Source organism: Chaetura pelagica, unplaced genomic scaffold (genome assembly GCF_000747805.2).
Source record: "Chaetura pelagica isolate M959 unplaced genomic scaffold, ChaPel_1.0 scaffold69, whole genome shotgun sequence".
NCBI classification, from domain to species: Eukaryota; Metazoa; Chordata; class Aves; order Apodiformes; family Apodidae; genus Chaetura; species Chaetura pelagica.
Window position 1 is genome coordinate 11505352 of NW_009970724.1, and position 24081 is coordinate 11529432.

A 24081-nucleotide genomic window follows, 5' to 3' on the forward strand; every position below is an offset into this window, starting at 1 on the left:
TTACTGGTGATGAAAATTATTTAGTAAAGAAGATGGCATGTGAAGAAAATTTGTGCTAGTCAAATATTATACACTATTGAGTGAATGTTTAAGTTAATTCAGTCTCCTTTGGAGCTAAAACGCAGTACTGTCTTTGCAATTGTTAATTTTAAGGTTTATTATGACTGATTATTTTCTAGCTCAGTGGTCACTACTAAGTAAAATATTTAGCTGTTAGCATCAATATGTGAAAGGATACAGAATCTGTTCTGTGATTGTCATGGAGTGTTGAGACAAGAACTATATGTTTTTATTCCAAAGGATTTCTCAATGTTACTGCTAATGGTGGGATTTTTTCTCCCATATATGTTCTAAACCAAATGAACTTTGCCAATAATAGTACCTATAAACAGGAGTACTTAAGTGCTGAAAATGCATTTCACTCAATCCCTTCTACTAAACTCAAACACAAATTAGGAATAAATTCATGTGTCCTTCATATCCTGTATGATCTGCACATCCCCTCTTTATTCTGTGACAGATCAACTAATACAACATGCATGTCTTTCAGTGTGGACAGTATAAATGTATAAATCAAAAACAAAGCTTATGGTGTAGATACTGAACTTTTTTTTTTCATAGAAGCTAATAGCAGCATGATGAGCTCACTGGGTCCAGAATTTGGCCCAATGTAAATATTACATTAGATGAATAGAAGCACCCAGCTGAATTCCAGAACAGGAAAATAACAGATTACAACAATTGTAGGAGCAATGTGAAAATGTATTTTAGAAAGGGCACTTTTAAAGGGTGAACTTGCCTTTAGAAACTGTGGTATGTTTTATTAGCCATATTTAAATTTGCAGTAATCTTAAAAAATAACGATCCATCTTAGTACTTAAAATTAATTTGCTTCTGTCATACAGCATTCATTTTTTTTTTTTTTTTAAAGTCAAATGGATACTTCAGGTCAATACTCATTAAGTATGTCTGCTAGGAAAATTAATATTAATTCCTTATCCTCTGCACAGGGTTTTCTGAATGTGCAGAACTATTAGTATTGCTTTTTTGTCCATGCCTACTATCAATCCAATTAGATTTCTGTAGTAATAGAGAATGATGTCTGGAATTAGCAAAAAAAGTAAATTATGTTCTAGTTAGTAGATATATTACAATTTACAGAGTCTGCAATATAGACCCTTTCAACAGGTTGTCCCCCTTGCAAGACATAACTACATGACTGAGATAAGAATGCTAATTGTGCCAAGTCTTGCCTGACAAGTATCTGTTGCAGTATAAACCAAACCCCTTCTAAGCTTCTCAGAGTCTAAGTTCTTTTTCTACCTTCCTATCAAATGATATTGTAATTTATGATTATTTACATTTGATTTGTAATCCACTCTTCACCCTTCATGTTAACAAAGGTATCTTCATTTTATAATATAATGCAACAACAGAAACTTATTGACTTGTATTTTGGGACAACAGGGGTCCACTGTGCTCCTGAGATCTCAGGGGTCCCTGCTACTGCATGTGTGTTGAAACTGGGAGATGCAGGCATATGAGCTCTGTGCATTCTAACTCCCCAATAAGTAGCAGCGTGGAAAGCAACAAAATTGGAAAGGCTAGAAAATGTCAAGATGTTTCCCTTAAAGGGAAACAGTGAAATACCAGATCAGTTAAAGTGTCATCTCACATTAATACTTCTGAATCATTGCTCTATTAAAAAATGTGACTCTTCCCTGTTATGAAGGCATTGATTTTTCTGATGCTGATTTTTATATTGCAAATATTAGGTACTATGGAAGGTTGTACTTGTTTTAGACAGCTGTTAAGGAAGTAGAACAATGTTTTGACAGAGAAGATAGTAGCCCATATATATATTTACAGAGCACATACTTGTAGCTACTAAAACCTGTGCAATCTGTATATTGTTTGCCTTTCTCTTTCTTTGCATTTTTAGTAAGAATGGTATTCAGAATTTGATGCACCTTCTCCATGGGAAATATCTCATGTTCTTTTCGGAAACAGATTTTATGATGCAGTAATAGATTTATTCCATCTCTGGATTTTTTTTTTTCCTCTTTTGCTATCAGGTCAGATCTTTTAAAAGTCAGTGTGGTCTTTCTTAGGCAAAGCCTTTCTCTGAGAGAATTTCAACAACTCAAGACAGAAAATCTAAACTCCAAAGAATCATGTAGTTTCATGGATTTGTTTAACTCTGAAAATCTTCTTGGATTAAGCAAGCAGAATTATTTGTATCAGGCTAAGGACAGTAGTTTAAAAGGCCTTTGTTTTTCTTATTATGACCAGTTCTAGACAACTGTCCATCCAAAGCACAGAGACAGAGAGATGGCAGATGGAAGGCTGGCACCTTTTGGTTAAATTCTAAGACATGGTGATTAATTTGTAAGAATGAGAGGCAACTTTGCAGCTGACTGGGTTGTGAAAAGGAGTCTGTTACACTTTTGCTCCTTTTTGTCATCCTTACAAAATAGGAAAAAAGAGGAAAATTGTTATTCTAGAAGACAGTCCCTTTTCACATAGATATGCATGTGTGACTATGTTATATACATTATGGCTCTGTGAAGAGATAAATGTGATCAAGAGAGTAGTTCTAAAGTTGTGCTAAATTTTTGGGGATGATTTATGTTTGCAAACATGTTGGAGAGATGAAAAAGGATGAGATCACAGTCAGTGAGACATGTAAAGTTATTAAAAGGAATTTCTTAGGACAAATACACAGGTAGCATAAACTGTCCTAGACATCTTGGTTAAGTACCTAGCAATTGTCTGCATAAAGGTGTGTGAAAAAATTACATGCATACATAAAGACACCTGTGCAAATTTATCAGACATGTTTTCAACCTTAGAACCAGAGTACTCAATTGATTTTGGCCTTTTGCTTTCATCTGCAGTATAAATAAATGACTGATTAAGCATGTAAACTATTGATTTCACTTGTTTAATGTGTTGAACTCCTTATTAATGCAGTATTTTAGAAATTATTCTAGAACTATATAATAGGAAGGATTATAAACCCAGATGACTGTAGTGGTTTTCTAGCAGCAGACTTTTTTGTATGGCAAAAAATATTTAAATTCTGAGTGTCTATAGAAGGAATGCTTGGGTTGTGTAGCCATTCATTTTGCATTACTCTGACTCTGCCAGTTTAACACATGCTGTGGAAGTGAAAAAGGGTAGAAATATGGCACAATTCTCAGTGCATTTATCTCAGATTAGCCTGAATTAGAAAGGCAAATTTATTTTATAAGGCTTTGTTGTTACTTTTCTGTTTCCTCTCTGTGTTCTAAATTCTTAGATTTTTTTAAATGTCTAAGGCCTGGTGTTGAGAGGTCATGAGCAACTTAGTGGGTATTTAGAATATCTCATTGCTAGGCTTTGATATCAAATTAGAGAAAAGCATGTGCTGGTATATTTTGTTTTCCCACTTTTTCTTAATTATAAGCACAACAAAGAGAATAGTCTCTGGGTGGAAGCTGGATTCAAGTGCTTCTGGTTGAGTGTAAGTCTCAGGACTTCTAGGCTGCTCCCTGGAGGCTACAGGCATTAGTAACTAAGGGTACATGCACATTTGTACCACATATTTCTTTGAACGTTTAGACCTTTGTGTGTAAAGCAGAAGAAAAAACAGACTAGTTAAAAATACATGACAATGTGACCAAAAATTGTTTATAATTTGCCAGAAGATAAGGCGGCTTTGAAACCCAGTATTAATGACAAAATATCTTGTAGTCTAACTATTCAATTTTCAAAGTGAGCAAATCTATTTTACTGCCCAACAGTGACAGGGAGGATGCCAAAAAGTTTTTCCACACTCTACACTAAGCAGTGCGTTGCATTATCCGTAGTGTGATATGCCTTTCTGAGAGGGATGCAGAGGCCAAAGCACGCTGATGTAATCTGAAAAGCACTGGGGAAAAATATGTGACAAGAGAAGGAAAAGAGAAAAGCAATGTTTTATGTAAAAGCATGAACTGTCCTCTCATTGCAGTAACTCCTCCTGACAAAACAACTCTTTATGATTTCTAATCTTGCAAAACTAATTAAATTCAACTGAAATTAAGAATGAAGGTGTCCTAAGTAGGAGAAACACTGGCATGTACTAAAATTTCAGGAGGAGGAAAGTAATTAGAAGAAATTAAAACTTCCAAAATAATATATTTGTTGGCTTCTCTGTGTAAATGCAGAGAATATGGGAAATAAGCTAGACAAAATAAAAATGACAACCAGTGATAAACAGCCTGAATTTCATCTTCTTGAATTAAATATGTTGTGTCGATTATCACAACTAGGGATTCTAAACCCAGAAGAGTCACAGGGAGAAACAAAGGAGTAAGGAATTTAATATAAGTCAATGTTTTGAGAGAAGGACTGGCATATAATTTGATCATGAAACAGTACAAGTTAAAGAGGTGATTGAAATCAATGGCAAAATTTCTATTGACTTCAATGAGCCACAGTATTATACAGGGTGGTGTATTTAAAGCAGTGAATATAATAGGTGCTACTCAGGAGGTAGTGTTCTCATAAACATTTTTCTCAATACCCTAGTAATCAGGAAGAATTTTTCTTCCCAAAGTGGCCATTTTTTTCTGTATTCTACTGACTCTCTTCCTCCATTAACTTTTTTTTGCCATCTCTACCAACTATTACATTCAGACACATTTTTGTTACTCTTCCCAGAGAGAAAAAACAAATCCTGCAGCACTTGCTGAGGCCCTTTTAAGATAGGCTAGAGGAACAATGTCACAAAACTGGGAGATTAAAGGGAATATCCTTGTTAATAATGCAGCCAAGCAGGAGAACAACACATTTTGTATGTCTTATGCAATTATCAGTATAAAAGATTAAAAAGACAAGGATTCATCTGCTACTGAAAAGTGCGTTGATATAAAAAGACCAACCATGGTAAGTCAACCATTAGGAGAATATCTAGATCCAGTAATTAAGAATTACTGGATCACCAAAGGATATTTGGGAACTGTAATATATATATAAAGATCCAAATAAAAATGTATATTAATATCCCTTCTAACCCCTAAGATTCTGTGATTCCTATTCCAATGTTTTCCTTATTAGGAATATATTATAAGCACTTACCTTTTCACCAACACCTCCAACAGAGCCAATTGAGCCTGGAGGGCCTTGAGGACCCTACAATGATAAAATACGTTAATTATCCCAAATATACTGCTTATTACTAATTACTGAAAGAAAAACAAAAAAGTTCATTCTTACATCAGCTCCATTAGGACCCTGGGGACCTCTTGGACCTGGAGGACCAGGTGGACCCTGTATCAAAGAGACAGTTTGGTATAGTTACAATCAGAAAGAGTAAGTCCACTGGGGCTCTTTTGGCCAATGCAAAATAATATACACAATTTTTAGAGGGCTTTTTATCTTCACAGTGCTACACAAGCAGCAGAGCCAGATTGCTGCCCATTGCATGAGTTCACAAGGTGACAGGAGACTTAGACTATCTTATACAGTACCCTGGCTGGAAATTACCTGATGCTTAGAGGACTCCTAAGGATTTGGTTTTTTTGTGTTATTTCCTTGCAGATTACCTGCATGTCCCTTCCACTGTGCAAAGACCCTGGAGTAACTTATCTGTTTGGTAACATACTCATGACAGTACTGCACCATGCTGCGTACAGATAGGCAATATAAAGCATTCAGGCTTGGCATAAGGTGTTGGAGGCAAACGTATACTATAGAAAGCTTGCACTTCAGTCAGGACCAGCCCAGAAGGCATTCTGTCAACCGTATAAACAGTTGGAAAAACAGCCTCAAGATTACCCAGAAAAACAGAGTAAACACAGACAAGCAGTGTTTACCATCCTCTAGTCTGCTGTTACCTGAAGCTAAGGTACAAATGCCCCAAATTTCAAAAAAGCAGCTCCAAACTCTCTGGTGCAGTCCTTTTTCTCTTTCTTTCCTGAAGCTGTTTGCCACTGTCCTGTCTCAGACACATAGGATCTGCTTTGCTACCTACTCTTCAGAGTATTTTCTTAAGTTACATAAATCTTGCTGTTAAAGATGAGGATATAGATGTGAGAAAGCAAAGTAAAGCCCAGACAGAGTTCATGTTTCACACAAAATATTTCATACTCAGGCACCAAATTCAGAAACAGCTTATCAAATTGTGAGCTACAGAGAAAACACAATAATGCACAGATAATATCTATGATCCCCAACGTGACCAATGGGGAAGAAGGCTTACCATTGGGCCTACATCACCATTTTCACCCTTTTCACCTGGTGGGCCAGGCAGACCCTAAGACACATGGAAGAATAAAGAAAACTATTAGTAGGGTACCTGGGATAAGAAAGAAATTTTGTTTTGTTACAGCAAATGTACAGGTAAACCTAGGATGTCTCAACCAGGGGTTGGACTAGATGATCTTTCGAGGTCCCTTCCAACCCCTAGGATTCTATGATTCTAGGATTCTATGAACCAGGGGAACTAGAAGTGTTTTGAACAGAAAAGAGACATGCCAATGGTAGGGTGGCTGACTAAAATCACTGCCATCATTATCCAGACCCCAGGTGGGCATTCGGGTAGTTTGTTTTATGGTATCATACATTCATATGTGAAGAAAACGTGATTAGTGCAGCAAATGAAATAGTATGCAAAGATGTCTAAGCTACCTGAGCACTGGAAGCTGTAACTGCTCTAGCAAGGTGCCCAGCAAATCCTGCTGAGAGGCATTGCATTGGCTTATGCAAACATATCCTTAGAAACGAAGTGTCCAAATTACACTAGTAATAAACACCAAAAGAAGGAAACTGTAGGTAGCTGATGCTAATAGTGATACTTAGTATAATGTTACGCCAGAGATAAGCACTATCACCCCACAGCTGGGCATTCCTAAAGGTAGGGTCAAAGCTTGACTTCTGTCAAAAGCAGATCCCCTAGATCTGGAGTAAATAGCATTACATTGATTTACATTACATTAAGAACTGGTTCTAAGTTTCAACTGCTGGGTTCTGCTACTTTCAAATGTCTCAAGCTATAGCCAACCAGATTGGAAAGCGCAATTTGTGATCTTCTCTACAAAGGTGTATAAAAAAAGTATAAACTTGGTCAACATTATTTATATCCATTCCTCAGGTGCCTGCCTACTTTGGCGCACTCTGAACAGTAGAGAGACTTCTCAAAATTCAGAAATACACCTTTTCTAAAAATTATGCATGTACTTGGCTGACCTGTCAGTGCAGTGAGAGTGAGATTGTGGCTGAGGCCTGTTCATCAGCATGAAAAAAACCACACCTTTAGTTCATGTGGTGACACAGTGGTTTTTCAGATAATCCTTGCTTATTTTTAAAAATACTAGACTGTAGTTTACTAAAATGGAAGCTCATAACTGATAATACTATCTTCAGTAACACATATTGATTACAGTACGTGCTGAGTAGTAATGCCAGGGTTATGATAACAGGTAGTTTTATTACTTCTTTATGTTTACTTTTTGTAACCTTATAATATTTCAACAAATTGAATTTAACTTTTTCCTTCACTGTGAGGAGTTTTAAATAACAATTTTGTAGTTCTAAAGAATAATTAGACTAGAAGCTGAGACTTGGACTAGATGACTAGTCTTTAAAGAGATTAATCCCACCTCAAATAAACTAAATCTTACAGTTGCCAAAAGTCCACTAAGTTCTATCCTACAAACATAAAAAGGCTTTACCTTAAAAAAGGTGAATGCCTTATCCAGTATGATTCATAGTAATGAAAAAACTAAACAGCTCATTCAGCTGCTTGGAGAGGAGCTATTAATGAAACTCCGAAGCCAATTAAACCTTTATTTGATATTTCTGGTTTTGGAAAGGCTTTCCAAAGCCATTTGTTCAACTCCTATTTCAAAATCTAAAAAATGCAACTGGTTTAACTGCATCAGTATTCCATGCCTTTTTGGCTATGGTATTTTTGGGAGTCCTTTCTGTTCATTTTTGCAAGAAGTAGTTGAGGTATTTGTCATTTTATATTGGAAAATTTAAGAAAAAATGCCCCAAATTGACAAAAAAAATAACCTAGGAATCATGGAATTTCTTACTTTCAGTGCCTTTTCTTAGAAATTTCCTTATTTTTGAAAATACTATAAAAATTAAATAGCAAGGAAATTCACAATTAAAGTAATAAATATTCAAAATTGCCAGTGTTCATGTTTCTGGACAAAAATATTTTTTACTTAATATCCAATGTAAGTAATATCAGTAATATTTAACTGAAGCAAGTGTGCTATAGTTACCATGAAACACTATATATTAGACAGAGAAAGTTGCTACTTCCCAACAGTTCATAATTAACATGAAACTGCATTACTGAATAAAAGAAACTCTTGATTTCTCAATGGTATTTCAGTATCATTAACATATATGGGATCTTGGTCCATGCACCAACATATTCAATTAAAATCTTAATCAGAGAAATGTTTATGCATCTTAGTGCTCATTAAATTTAAAATATGAAGATGGACTTTATTGAAAAACATAAATTACAGCAGTATCCCAGATCTGAGAAAAATAATAGGGATAATTTTATTTGACCTTCTTTAAAACAGTAAAAAAATGAACAATTCATATTAAAATTTAGGATTTTTTTTTTCAGATTTATTATTTCTGAAAATTTCAAAGGCAACATGAAACTACACAAAACTTATATGTTGGTGCAGTAATGAACTGTTTCTCTCCATGGAGGCTTGCAGTATTTTTGTGAGTTTTGTGAACTGCATTATGTAGTAGAATTTTAAGAAATTACAGGTAGAGGCTAAGGTTTAGCTTAGCAAAAGAGCTGAGTCAGTTCATACATGGTATATAGAAAGGAGACATAATATTTAATATATTCAAACTATTGCTATATTTTATCTTGTTTAAAACAGAGTATACGTGATTTGTATTACAGCATATTGTATGGATTAGAAAGAGTTTCAAAGTGCTCTGTCCCCTAATGTTAATGATATGGAAATGAATAATGGGTCCTAAACATCTTGTTCTTTGTTTTGCAATAGTTAAGCAAACTACATTTTTGAAAAAACAGAATCTTTCAATTGTAATTCTCTGGATGCAGAAGTGAGAAGCCCATGTGTTACTGTATGCTTGCTTTTTTGGTTTTTTTTTTACTCATAAAATAATTATTTTAAGAGGAAGAAACATTAAACTGTATATAATATATGTATATATATATATATATAGTAGTGTCTGTGATGGTATCACTGAGAAAAATGCTATTTTGCCAAAACCTGTTGTGAAAAAACCAGTAAATGACTGTTAAATACAGACATGTTAAATACAGCTCCAAGTTGAATCTTTTATTTAAAGAGTGTATGTCCAGTAAAAAGAAGTTCTCTTGTTAACACAGAAATTATCAGACTCTATAAATGAATTAGTTACTGAGTGAAATTCTAAAGCCTATGGTAGCCAGGAGTTTCAAAGCATCTTACTAGTCTCCTTCAGCATTGTATCTGCTATTTATGCATGCAAAAAAACTCTATGAAATGGGATCTTTCAGTTCTTATTAACTGACGCTATAGTTCATTTAAATAGAAGACAATACTCATTCAGTTTATGACAGAGAAATCAAGGCTTTTGTAGGTAGAGGTTAAAATTATAAAGGAATTTACCTGTAAGCCAATAGGGCCAGGAGGCCCAGGGAAGCCTCGAGGACCTTCATCACCTTTTTGCCCAAACATCCCTTGCTGACCTCTTGGTCCTGGTTCCCCATCACCTCCCTGTTTGGAAACAGCAGAAAGCAAAAATATCACAGGTCTGATAACAACAGAAAAAGCTCCACTGAAATCACTGGAAAACAACAACAAGGAGGATCAGAATCACCACTAATGTCTTTACAAATGCATGTACACCACCTTGAATGACTGAAATCTGCTATATAGATAGAATACCAGTATATGCTCTGGTTTAATGTAGGTCAAACAATACTGAATATATCACAATTGTTTCCCTGAATACTTCTCTTTCACATCTGCTTAAACATTCTAGCTGTTGAATACCTACATATTAGTAAATATGAGCAGCATGTAGTTCTATCTGTCTTCATGGTAGCAGAATTCAAAGTCTTCTAAAGAAGAATAAAAGTAATTCCTGGTATCAGATGGATTTTAAATATATATACTCTCTTTTAAATGCACATGGTGTGGAGCTGATTTTAGCACTCACTGTACACTATTTCATTTTAATAAGTCCTTCAAATTGCTGTCCTGCTTTAAATCTGAAATAAAATAACAGCTATGCAGGCTTTTTTACAGTAAATAACTGCATGTAAAAGGACAATGATAGAACTGTTAATAGTGATTTGATATATAGTGCTGACTAAGGAGGATGCAGTTCAAAGAACTTCTAAGTATCAGATAAGTTATGGCAAGACTGGGGTTTGCTCTGAATGAGCTACTTACAGCTATACCAGGGGCACCAACAGGACCCTGGAGACCTGGTGGACCTGGAGGACCCTGCAACAAACAGAAGGAAAAATTAGTGATTATAGCATCCAGAATGAGATTAAAAGCAAATATAGGCATGTCTACATCTCTCCATAGAGAAAGTAGCATTATTCACAAGTCTTTTCCATTCAATACAAACAAAAATTTGTTTATGTCTCAAAGAGTCAGTTTTGCACATCTGTAATTGAGTTAATACTGGCATTTGTTGAAAACACATATGATATTTCAGAATATTTAAAATAGATTCACATGCAAACAAGAATCAACATGGCTATTTTTTTCACAGCTAAAAATATCGGACCTTTCAATAAGATTTGTGCAGAAAAAGCCAAACTTTGAAGCATCATATAACAATCTACCTTTGAATGGAATGCTTACTATTTGGATTTATTTTTTAATTGCAAAAGGTTTCTACAATAGCACAAAGCTTATTTTGACCTCTGGAGACATGAAAAAGGCTAAGCTCTGGGAGTGACATTCTCTTTGACATGTTTCAACAAAATAGCAAAAAAAAAGTCTCTAATAGGAACTTCTTAATTTTTTCAGTCTCCTTCCAGAATAATAACTTTCTAAGTTACATTGTGCATAATTTAGAAGTCACTTATGCAAAAGTGATGCAATGAAGATATCTGAGAGTATGGGAATGCATGACTACTATTTTATGACTGGGTTAAAATTATGTGCTAGGCTGAACCTGGTTTTTGCACCAGCTAGAGACTAAACTGATGAAGAGTGACACTAAGAAAGCATAAAACCTTACACCTGGGAACAGCTGAATTCTAGTCTGCTATTTCAGATGACAAATAAGTTGTCTGCAGTTTCTAGGCTGGGAATTCTAATTTAATGCACAGTAATGCTTGGATTTAAGGACCTTTCTATGGCTAAAATGAGATTATTCTGCCCTTTATAAGGAGATTAGGAAAAGGCAGTACTTAATTCTCATAGTCTACATCTTTCTTTGGGTCCTATGTGTATTTTAGAGTACCTTATTTTCTAGGGAGCTTGAAGTGTCAAACTATGTATTTCCTTTGTAATTTTCTTTTCATCACAAACTTGATAGCAATAGGTGAAGCAAAGCTTCTTTGCCTCTATGGTGACATATGTAAATGAAAGGACTCCCAGGAATGCTCCTATTGACTGGGAGGGTTACCATGAGAAAGGGATTTTTGTATGCATGAATTAAAAAAAATAAAAAAAATCATATTGGAACTCTCTGCTTCTACACTCTGAAGGATGCTTCTACCTGCTGCTTAATTTATAGGGCCCAGAATGAGATCTGCACATTTTTAACTTCATTTGCATACTTATTTTGATATAAAGTATTGTTGGAAGATACTTTGCAAGTGATTCATGAGAAGTTATTTGGACTCATGGCCAGACTCTTTTTTTAACATTGCTCTGGAGGGCAAATGGAGAGACTGAACAAAATCATGAGGAGAGAATTTTCAGTTACTAAAGGCACTTGTGGTAGCAGCGGGGGTTTTGAAGATCAAGAGAGGATGTACATCAGCAGTGAACTTGTGCTGTCCCTAACTATAATATGACAACAGTTGCTTTTTTGTTAGGTACGGTGTAGTTACACCCCCAAACATAAATCCTTGTTAGTTTCAAACAGGAATTGAAGATGTTTCCAGCTCTTCTTAAACAGGAAAGAGGGATCAGTTCTTTGCTCAGGGTCCTTGCTGTGATGAGGCTCTAAATGCCCACCAAGGCTTTTGTGGATGTCCAAATGTTGTGAAAACCTATTCTTTATGTCCTGTGATTTCAGAACTAGGTAGTTACTGCCTCCTTCAGAATCTTTCAGAGGTGTCCAGCAAGGCCCTTCCTCCCTACATCTGTCAGCATGTTGAAAGAAAAGCAAATTTAGAAATAAACACATTCTGAAAAGTCAGGGTTGAATGACTGCAACTGAGCACAAATAAGATTTAATACACATGACTTCAGATGGCATAACAGTCACTTCAACTAAGCAGGCCTGAACACTGCATCATGTATTTCAAGGAAAACATATTACATTCCCAAATGCCTTAAACCTTGAGACTGAGAGTACAGGATATGATTTTGCTGCAGACACTTTACTTGCAAAGCAGGTGTGCTGGAACATGCTCCAAATACATTAGTATTCACTAGGGGAACTGCAGTCACCATCTAATGCTCCGCATAACTAGCTATGCTAACATGATCTGAAATAGTGCAGCATGTGGTTTTTTTTTTTTAATTTCTCTTATGCAGAAACATCTTTAATGAAAAGGCATGTCAAAGGGGAAACCAGAAGGATACGCATGTGATCACATGCAAAGTGCTAAGTGCAACTGGACCGTGACCTGCTTTATAGGCTTCCTTGGCACTTTCCTTTTAAAGCCCAGATTTTTATGTGTTCAAAGTGCCTGTACTGTAGTGAACCTCTCCAGCTGCACAAAGAAGAGCTGCACATACCTCTATGTATTCCATAGCTGGTTTACAACTACAACAAATAGATTTAAGATTGATTTTTCAGCTAACTAGGAACAAGTCCATAGTTTTAAAACTGACTTAAAAAAATGTTTTAATTTGATAAATTCATTTTATCAAGCTCACCAATGCATTCAGGTTATGCAAGAGTAATCTTAGCCTAAAGCAGAATTAGTTTAGAACTTGGTTACATGTATGTTTCTTGGAAAACTGGGGTTTATCATAGAAGTGCTCTCTCATGCATATTTATAATATTACATGCCTTGTCTTTACAGGGAACTACAAATAGTTTATTGTACAAGTTGTGATTTGCTCTATTAAAATAAGATTGTGAAAAGTATGTGTGCTCAGCACTGGAAACGGCAAAAATGTTGCTCACGTAAATAACAGAAAAGGACAAGCTTATCTTTAAAAACAAACAAACAAACAAAACGTAATTTTTTTGCAGATTTTGTTTTCTCCTTTTCTTCTATGAAATTGTAAAACTGTGGTTTGTTTGAATTTGTATGTATCCTCCTATAAAGTATCATCTGACTGTGTAAGCCATAAATTTGGTGCATTTTTAGAAGCTATCTACTGTTATGATGCTCTCTATAAGTTGTTAATCAGAATAAGCACTCAGTGTTTTCAAGATAGCAAACATGCTTAGTTATGAATACACTTATGTTGAGTTCTGGCCTTTTTAAACTGTGAATGAAATATAGTAATTACAATTTAAAAATCTTTCTACAATTACTTCTACATTTTTTCTAAGGAAACTTATTCAAATAAAATGCCAGTTAAGCTTGAAATTGAACAGAAGTAAATAGTAGGAAAAGCTTACTTTTGTATTTCTGGCCTCAATCAAAAGAGTAAGTCCTTCAGCTTTAGAAATAATTTTGAAGACAAAAACATTTCAAATTAAAGCAGTAGAAGCCTGATTAGTCCTAAGTTCACTAACAGACCTAATAATAATATTTGAAAATTCATATAAGCTGTTTCATCCGAGATCTTCACTGCTCTAAAGTGTTACAATCAGTTAAGTGTGCTCTTCAAGAACTGGATGTTCTTTAAATATTTTAAAACTGTATTAATAGATTTCGCTACTACTGAGTCTTCATATTTTTCATAATTATGGCTAAGATGCTAAAGCTGGGTATGTTCACATAATCCAGTAAGTGAAGTTAACTTAAATGAATGTATGTATATTTTTGGCCTCTCCCAGTTTAAATGTAGGATGGATGAATTAAAATTATATAGGGAGGGAGCTTAGGAATGTAGTTTGCCTATCTATTTTTTTAATGATTCTGTAAGCTCAAGAAATATGAGAAATACTAAATGAATGCATGACACTGTAAGTACAAACCTCTAGTGTTGTGTTAAAACTCAGCATTATTTGAAGGAATATTTCTGAGGTGTGTCATTGCTGCAGCCAGCCTACCTGCATACTTCATGCATGCATACTTTTTAGTTATGAAGAATGTAATGCACGAAGGATTTTGCTACTCACGTTTTCTCCCTTGTCACCTTTACTGCCTTTCTGACCAGGTTCACCAATTTCACCCTGTAATTGAAAATCAGATGTTAAACTTCTTTAAAATCGTCTCCTTCACACTTAGCTGAAGTCAATATCACGGTCTCTTTAAATGTTCCCTTTGATGTGGTTATTCTGTTTCATGCTGTCGCTTCAAGTGTGAAGGCCTAAAGGGGGCAATTCTGCATTGATCAATAGTATGTCATATTAATCCAGATATTGATTGCTATACTGCAAAGGGCAAGGAGACTGGGCTTTGAAGTATAGAGCTCCTGAGCACTAAGTAAAGGAAATAATATTCCTCATGTCACCTTCAATATAAATTTATAATGAAAGCGCCCTGATTTACAGACTCATCTAACTGTATGTGACTGAACAACTGCTTCTAACTGTAGTGTACTATATTTCAAAACTTCAAAAGTATTCAAATCACCAGGAAACCATGTCAGAAAAAAATATTCCTTACACAGTAATAAGACTATTAAATTAAATCACAGAAAATATGCTGCAATTAATAACACTCATGCATCATAAAAACAAATGTCAAAAGTCTTTACCCTGTGCTAACTAACAGAACAGTGCTAGATCAAGTCAAACACACAAGATGATCCTGAAAGGTGACATGTCCTGAATTCTGCCAGAAGTCAACAGAATCTCTCTGGTGTGAACGTATTATTTTGACACCCTCTGCCTATCAACAGTGGGTCCAAATCACTACACTGACAACATTTTATCTGACACATTAAGCAAACCAAGTTTCTAGAATAGACAAAAGTAATTTTTTACATAATCTGCCTTGATTTACTTTGCCATGCTTTCATCCTTGTTAGTTTACTAGTTCTTGAACACAAATTCCAATGTCCCATGGCATCTGTCCCTCATACATCTGATAACAGAAGGATTTTTCAGGTTTTTTTCAGTGGGCAGAAGGAGTCTGGGGGAGACAGAACTAAGAGTTGCTTTCTCACCATATTTATTGTGAGGAAAGCTACCAGCAGATAACCGTACTGACAGACCTGCTCACAGATACACTAATACCAATTGTTATGATTCACCTTGTCACCATCTTCTCCGGGAGAACCACTGGGACCAGCAGGACCAGGAAGTCCTACAGGACCCTGTACTCCATCACGTCCAGCTGGACCTTGAGGACCTTTTTCACCCTGGGTTTGAAGAAAAGGAGGTGATCCACATTATCACAGGAGACTAATGATGATTTCAGTACACATTACCAATACAAAAAAAACAAACAACAAACAAACCAAAACAACAGAAAGGAACCTATAAAGGGAAGAGAATGTATCATAAAATTATACTAGGTAATAATAGAAGCCAATTACAAATCTGCTTGTACTCTAATGCACAGTGGTTGGGTACAAAGTTTTAATGAAAGACTGGTTTGACAAACTTTTTTTATTATACTCACTACCTCATGTGATAATAGCAGGTTTAACCCTTCTTGAGTGTTAAAAGAGTATGACGAGAAAAGTTATACTATTTACCTAATTTTAAATACGAAAGAGTTAAGTCATGTATTCTGAGGCTACATTTAATAGGCAAATACTAGAGTGGGAAGAAGCAGCACTGGAATGAGAAGGCTGTGCTGTGCTAGGTTTATGTGACTGTGATTACTTACGGGACCACCCTTCTCCCCTGCGGGGCCTGGAGGACCCTGAGGTCCAGGACGACCTGGTAGACCAATTGGGCCAGCAGTGCCTGCTGCTCCACGTTCCCCTGGTGAGCCCTGGAAATAAATATAAGGTAACTGATGCAGCCCTGATAACTCTTAGTCTTTTTCATGACCCAGATCAACAGAGAAGATACCTGTTATTCAGAGAGAGTCCAGCTGGTGGAAGGGTAGCAATACAGTACATGTATGAATAAAGAAAAAGGCAGAAAGAACTAACCTGAAGTGCACACTTCATAGCTCATATTCAGTAGTACTTTGAACTATTTTTTTTTTCATATATACCCGTTCCTTTATTTGTTCATCATAATACGAGTGTGCTTCAACCTGTTTTCAAGATACTTTTCTGTGTTTCCAAAATAGACTAACATACCCCTTTGATGAAAGAATATTCAACATATTAAAATATAGGACTAACCCACACCACAACCCAAATTTTCATTGGAGTTTTGTGCTGTGTGCAGTGAAGCTGTGTTGATCAGTATGTTTCTGCATTTCAATTCACCTGTGTAAAAACCTATTGTAGTATAATTACTAATGTGATGTGTCATATAGAGGAGGATTGGATGCACAGGTACCTTTGGATAAGCATAGAAAAAAAAATCTAATATTGCAAATTAAAGGGGAAAAGGTGCTGTATGTGAAAAAACACTGGAATTGTGTATTCTGGAGTACAATTTTACAGAGAACAATAGCAGAAAGGAAAATAAAATTACTTTTGTATCAATAAGCCTTACTTTAAAAAAAGGCTTTATTACTCTCAAACTACCAAATAATCTTCAAGTGAAAATTTAGCTCCTACCTTCCCTATCAGATTTTTCTCTTGAAGCAGTGTAGGGCTTATGGCTGTTCCATAAAAAGTTAGTCTTTCTTTTAAACGTGTCACAGAGCCAATCCCCATAACCTTTCATAATTTGAGCTGTGCCTTTTTGGTTCCTTCTGGATTAAACTAACTAGATAAAATTGAGAGAATGACTAGCAATGCAAAAATCTGCAGCACTCTTAAAGAGGTAGGGTGTACTAATTTTTTCCTGTCTTATTTATTGCATTTTCTAACTATAAGGACAACATGCAAGTTTAAGTAGTGCTAAAGGGAAAAAAATGAAAAGAAACAAGGTGTTTAAGGTTTGTTTGCTGAAGAGTAGTATTTCACCAGCTTTTCAGCTCATCATCTACAAGATAGTTTGTAACATTTTAAAATGTTACAAAGTTATCGATAATTTCACTTTTCCAGCTGATATACTGGAAGTGGTATTATACATTATGGAATGGAAAAGCAGTAAGTGTTGTAGCCTGAGGCTCTGAATAGCCAGGTTTTTTCCCATGCTTAAGTAAGTTCAAATTTGCTGGCTCCTGAAACACTGGAATTTTAAGATGCTTTCACCTATACAGGCAGAATCGTTCGCTTTTATTCATGGAGTACTTTCTCTGAACTGACCTCATCAGTACTGGCATTAATTCCATAATAAGGTGTTTTTCCCTCCAAATAACTGTGACTAAATAGTTGCTCCAAATATTTTTTCTTAATTATCTCAGTAAAATCCAATTTTACTTGAATGTTCCAAGAAAGTATCTATGCAGGAATCATATATGACTTCATCCTTCCAGGTGTTGTTTTTTGTTTTATTTAAGTCTCAGTGGATGGCAAGGTTTCAGTCCTATTTCTGTTATTTTATTTCCTAAAGTCTTTGCAGTGAAGTCAAGAAAAATTCACTACCCTGCAGCCATACTGCCATGGCCTCTGATCCTGTCAGCTCTCATAAGCTATACAGTTTTAGGTCATCTCATCAGGAGGAGGCAAGAATAGAGGGGAAAAACAAATCCAAATAACTCCTAGATCTGTTCTATATCAGACAGCAGACACTAACAGTGGCCATAATTTTAGCAGCAATTTTTACTCAGCCAACTTTTCACATTTATCTTTACATAGTTTATGTTCATTTTACTTAAATTTCACAAGTACTACGAACAGGAAGTACACTTGCTGTTTTCCAGGATCCTCTCATTTTTCTGTGAGAATGGCCTCTGATCAAAGCAGAGCATATTGGTTTTCTTTTTTTTTTTTTTTTTTATGCTCTAAATTTTTAGAGCATATTAGACTATAGCCAGAACTCAGAAAAGCATTTAAGGCAGCTTCTTATGTCTGTTCTCTCTTTCTATGTTTATTACCTTTTTTTGTCACTCTGTCCCGCTATGAAACAGTCCCCTTATATTACTAAACTCCTTGTTAACACGTGGTCTCATAGTGGTGCTCATATCCTGGAATGTTTTTATTTATTGGGCGAGAAGTGCGGGTAAAAAGGAATGGAAGTCTCATGCTTAGTCTTGTATTTCTTACATAGACTTGCATAGACTATAGATAACAGTCACCTTGTTTTTGTCTCTTTTTCTGCAAAGAGATATGCAATTATAGCTGTTGTATACATTACATAGTAGTAGGAATACTTTTTCTTGACTGTTAACAAAATGCTCAACAAGTTCCCTATGACTGACAAATGTTACGAGAAAGAGGAAGATGACTCTAGAAAGCTCAGTACTGATAATTGGGTAGCCTACAGCTGGCTTATTCTGAGTCCCATTTGAGCATCTTATTCCTAAATGAGCTAATGAAAACCAACTGATTGGCATTCTAAAGAGCTTTTGCTCATCAGCATTAAGCATTCCACATGGTATTATGACAAGGGAAGAAAACAGAAGACTAAGATAGCAGATAAAAGAGAACTGTTTAAAAAAAGAAAAAAAAGAAAAAAAAGAAAACAAACCAAAACCAAATAAGAAACCCAGAACAACAACAACAAAAAGCAAAAAAGAAAAAACGAACCCTTGCTTTGGAATGCATTCATGCATCTCTTTCTTTTGTCCAAATCCCTCTAAGCACAGTAATTGGCATGTACAATATTTAGAGCAATCATTTGTTTGGTATGCTTGTAGATGGATGCACAAACCAAATAAAGCTTATAATTTACTATATATGCTAGTTAGAAGCCATTGGTATTGGCAGAGAATAGGAGGAAAATAATCCAGTGGCATGAATTCTTCTCCTATTATAAATGGTAAACAAAGGCTCCATTCTAATTACATTTCTGCTTGTACCCTCTGTTGGCTAAAAATAGATGGGAAAATATTTTAGGACTGTTTGATGCTCATGGTCTGCTATGAGCTACTCTGAAAAAAGTAAAAGCAAGCCATTGTGATTTAATTGTTGTCCTTGAGATGCACATAAACCCAGTATTAAGGGCATCTTTTTTTCACTTAAAAACCTTACAAGATAACAAGTTAGTAATTAAAGATGAAATGAAAAAAAAAGAAATAAAATCCCACTGAGGACTTCTGGAATACTTTCAGGTCTCCTTGATGCTACTTGTGCCCCAGGTGGCCTGCTTGCACTACAGTGAATTTAAAGTATATTTAAAAAAAGAAAACATTTACCCTTCAAACTCTTTCCATTCTGTTCACAGTTCCTGCTACCACTACATCTGTTTCTCAAAGATCAGAAAAGCAATATAAAAAAAATGTCTTAGCTTTCTAAGTGATTCTTTCTATGACTGTGTTTACCTTAGCAGGAAATGTGGCCCCAGTGGGAATAGCTTTATAAAGTGAAGAAGCAGTTGGTACTGTGCTCCTGACACACATACCCTGGACTCTGCAGAACACCAGCACTGTTTGGTCAATGACAGTAACTGGTGAGTGATCTCCCTGTTCTTATCTCAACCCCTAGCCTTTTGTTGTACTTCTTCTCCCCCTGTCCAGCTGAGAAGGGGGAGTGATGAGCAGCTTGGTGGGCACCTGGTGTCCAGCCAAGGTCAATGCACTGCAACTCTGTGAGTCCACTAATTGTAGCTTTTCCGCTATGGAAAACCTCAATCTCAACAATAGGTTTTGTAAGTGGCAAGTACTGAACAGCAAGTAAATCTCATACCTACTGATAGCAGAAGGCTTCAGATATTCACAACTTTCACATTTCTTGAATGTTTATTAATATGGTTGATCAGTAGATAATAATTATTGATTACTTCAATGTACATCTGTCTGCTGTTTTACAGACTGCATTGATGAAAACATCACACATTATACTGTGTGATACTGTTTATATTTCCTTATGTTTACTTACAATTGGGCCAGGTGGGCCTTGTGGGCCTTCCCCTCCTTTCAGACCAGCTGGGCCCTAGAAAATAAATAAAGGAAAAAAAAAAAAAAAAAAAGGTTGTCTCTTACACTGGAAACTTCAAGAGCTATTTTTGCAACACACGGAATCATAGAATCACTTAGGTTGGAAAAGACCTCTAGGATCAAGTCCAACCATTAACCCTACTCTACCAAGTTCAGCACTAAGCCATATCCCCAAGCACCACATCTAGATATCTTTTAAACACACCCAAGGATGGTGTCTGAACCACCTTCCTGGGCAGCATGTTCCAAAGTCTGACAACCCTTTCAGTGAAAAAGTTCTTCTCACTGTCTAGCTAAACCTCCCCTGGCACAGCTTGAGGCCATTTGCTCCTCTTCTATCACCAGTTACTTGTAAGAAGAGACCAGCGCCAGCCTCTTTACAACGTCCTTTCAGGTAGTTGTAGATAGGAAGAATGTATACATCCAAAGACAAAAAACTGAAAAAGTTTCTTTTTGTTTATATAGCCAATGATATTTAAAAATGTTGGATGCTTGATGTCTGTTATCCTATTGCATTCACTTTTAAGCACAGTAGAAGGTTCCATGAAATAAAAGAATAAATCCATGGTTTCTTGCGTTTAGAAACACCATGTCATTTGTTTTAGTGTTTATATCATACCTGAGCACCTGGAAGGCCTCTCTCTCCAGGGAAACCACGAAGACCTGCTAAAAAAAAAGGAATGCCTTGAGGGCCTGGGTCACCCTTGGAAATATAATAACATTTTGAAAATGTTTAAAATGCTTAATTAGTCATTACATGATTGATGAAAATTAAATTCCATGTTATAGTAATGATAAAAAAGATTATTTGCCCACCTAGTAAGTTACTCTATCAATATGGTTAAATTTGTAACAAGCTTTGACAAAATACAATATGAATCATAGAATATAAATAGTGAAAAACACAGCAAGCCATTAAAATATTTTTAAAGATACATTAATTAAAAATTTGCAATGCCCATTTAAAACAAAACATTGAGTAGCATTATACAGTAACCGGATTAGCAAGATCTTTCTTGTACCCCATTGATGGCCAAAAGTAAGTGAAGAGCTAAATTTGGTCAGTGAAGTTCTGCCCTGTAGCAAGTACAAAACATCCTACTTTAAATGCCAATGTACAATTTTCCACCTTGCTGTGAACATGATTACTACATTTTTCCATGCTGAATGTCTAATATATAAACTAGTTTTTTAATTTTTTATCACAAAAATATTAATGTCTCAAGAGAATTCTCATCATTTCAATGGAAGCAGACACAGCTTTAAAACTGCAATCTTTCAGTCTTCAAAATCCTTCTGTGTGAAATGTGCTAATCATGATGTTATACTGAATGTTCTGATTTTATTCTGCATGATGTTGATTTGAAATGTGAGACTGTCAGCAATTTCTCTATCCCTCCTAATTTGTTTCCTGAAGTCACATCATACCTTAGCACCTTCTTTTCCTGCAGCACCTGGGAGACCTTGTTCACCTGGTGGGCCAGGAGGACCTGGATGACCTCTTTCACCAATTGGGCCAGTCTCACCAGTAGGACCCTAAGCACAAAAGTAAACTTCAGTCACCTCAAGGTATTTAGTATCTTTGGGTTGGGCTGGATGGGGAGAAGCAGTGTCATACGTATAGCAAGAGGTTACAAAAAGGACATGGGAGGGAAATGCATGTATTATACTTGTCTTGAAACACTGTCCTTCTTATCTGTCTTTTTTGATTTCTGTAAACCACCAACTTCATAATCACATGAAGAAAACACACAAAAAAGGAAGGTGAAAGGTAACCCCAGAATTTGTATATTTTGTGGAATCCCTAATGATTACTAAGTACACATTTGTAAAATAGTTATGCATAATTTGTTACAGAAGTTTATATAACCAACAATATGGTCCTTTTAATATAACAAAAGCAACTGCCTTAGCCATAACATTACCTTTAAACAATGGCACTATGAGGTTAACAGTGAAAATAAATTATGTACCTGAGGGCCAACAACACCTCCAGGACCAGGAGGACCAGTTTTTCCTTGAAAACCCTGTGAAATGATTATAAGATACCATGTTATCCATGACAGGAGATAGAAGACCAAAATTAATATTTGTGTTGAAGAGATGAAAGAGAAATTCCATGTCACACATTCCTTCTCCTCAGGAAATAAAAATGATAATTTTTTTTCCTGTGTATACTTAGAAGTGAAATAATGATTAATCTTCCTTCTCTCTAGCAGTTCCAACCTCTCTGCTGTTGTACAGCAGTAAAAACTCCAGTCAATTTTAGAGATCTCTCTAGGTGAACTTGATTAGATGAGTCTGAATGCATAAGTGATGCAGCTAAACCAGTTGAAAATACATTTTTACATATATACCTTATGAATCATAAAGCCAGACATACAAATACTTTTTAGAGAAAGACACAGATGGTGGATTAAGTTGGAGGGGCATTAAAGATAAAAGGGGAGGTTAGATAGGAAGAAAATGAAAAGAAATAGAGATCCAGGGAAGATTAAGGTTATATAGAGATGGTAATAAGGCAGCATGAGTGCCACAAAAAGAATGAAGTTAATGAGAAATTCATATGATGAAAAAAATTGGAAAGCATAGAATAGAAAGAAAATGGTTTCAAGACAGTTTTTCAGAACACTGGGAAATTGTACAGAATTTTCATTGCCCAATCAGTGGCTCCAGACTCCCATCCAAAATTAGTTAATAAGCTGAATGACAACCTCACTTTATATTGATACTGCCTAATATGTCTTTGAAACATGTTAAATTATTTCTTTCAAAGATTACAATTATGTTGCTCCATAAATTTAGAAGAGTGCGTGCACTGCTGTATTCACATTTAGGGTTCCACACAGCATCCCCTGCCTAACAGCCTGCACCTGCCTCATGCTCTGCTCACCTGTGTAAAATCACAGGTGTCATCTGGCTGATAAATTTTGGGCCCTGCCCAGCATTCCTCTGGGCACAGTCTCACTGACAGCTGCCCCATTTCATCAGATCCAGTTTATGCTTTTTTTACCTTCCTCAATCTGATTCTCTTCTTGCTGCCAGCCAGATGTTATCATGGTCCAGTTTGGCCCATAACTGTTTAGGCACTCTCTCTCAGCCCTCTGAAATGATCCAGATTAAAAACAATACAAAAGTACCCCTTTGCTCTAATGATTGAAAATCAGAACTGCTACAGATGGAATCATTCATGTGTTCCTTCCTTTACACACTCAAAGCTTCTTCTGAAGCCTGTTGTAAGGAAAGACAAAGGAATGTTAAATATTACCCTTTTCCTGAAAATACCTTTAGATGACCTGCTAATCCCAGGTTTGCAGCATGCATTGATACTTTGCAGTATATTCAGTGGTTCTTGTTGCTAATGATGGGTTTACTATCCTGCTTTCTCTCTTATGTCCCCAGTTTACCTCTTCCTATTGATTCAGATTTGTAAAGGTAACAAGCAAAGGAGATTTCAGCAGCAGATACTCAGCATGACCTGAACATCCCATGAGTTCACTTAAAGTATTTCAAATTTAAAAAATTACACTAATGCTTAATTGTTTTTCAGTATCTAGTTTATTCCTATATTGATATTCCAAATTTTTTATCATTATATTACTGTTTCTACGTCTAGAATTTCAGTAAGATAAGAGTATGCCTCTTATCCAGATTTCCTAATTGCTGCAATGCCCACTAGCACCATTGGACTTTAATGAGATATATGCCTAAATAAGAAGCAGAATTCTTAAGACCTTGATTTACCAGTGAGTGCAGGGAAAGTTTTCTGATTTATAGAATTTTTAAAAAATCAGCAG

At 35.7% G+C, this 24081-nt stretch overlaps 1 protein-coding gene across 1 annotated transcript in view; it reads right to left on the reverse strand.

Moving 5' to 3' along the window:
• Nucleotides 1-24081, reverse strand: part of COL11A1 (collagen, type XI, alpha 1) — a 134733-nt gene that overhangs the window by 21577 nt on the left and 89075 nt on the right. The window contains exons 38-49 of the mRNA XM_010006667.1: nt 22258-22311; nt 21713-21820; nt 20904-20987; nt 20226-20279; nt 16064-16171; nt 15483-15590; nt 14404-14457; nt 10419-10472; nt 9630-9737; nt 6227-6280; nt 5242-5295; nt 5104-5157 (exon numbers count right to left, since the gene is read on the reverse strand). Of these exons, the coding sequence (XP_010004969.1) occupies nt 5104-5157; nt 5242-5295; nt 6227-6280; nt 9630-9737; nt 10419-10472; nt 14404-14457; nt 15483-15590; nt 16064-16171; nt 20226-20279; nt 20904-20987; nt 21713-21820; nt 22258-22311 (894 nt within the window). The remainder of the gene's footprint in view (nt 1-5103; nt 5158-5241; nt 5296-6226; nt 6281-9629; nt 9738-10418; nt 10473-14403; nt 14458-15482; nt 15591-16063; nt 16172-20225; nt 20280-20903; nt 20988-21712; nt 21821-22257; nt 22312-24081) is intronic.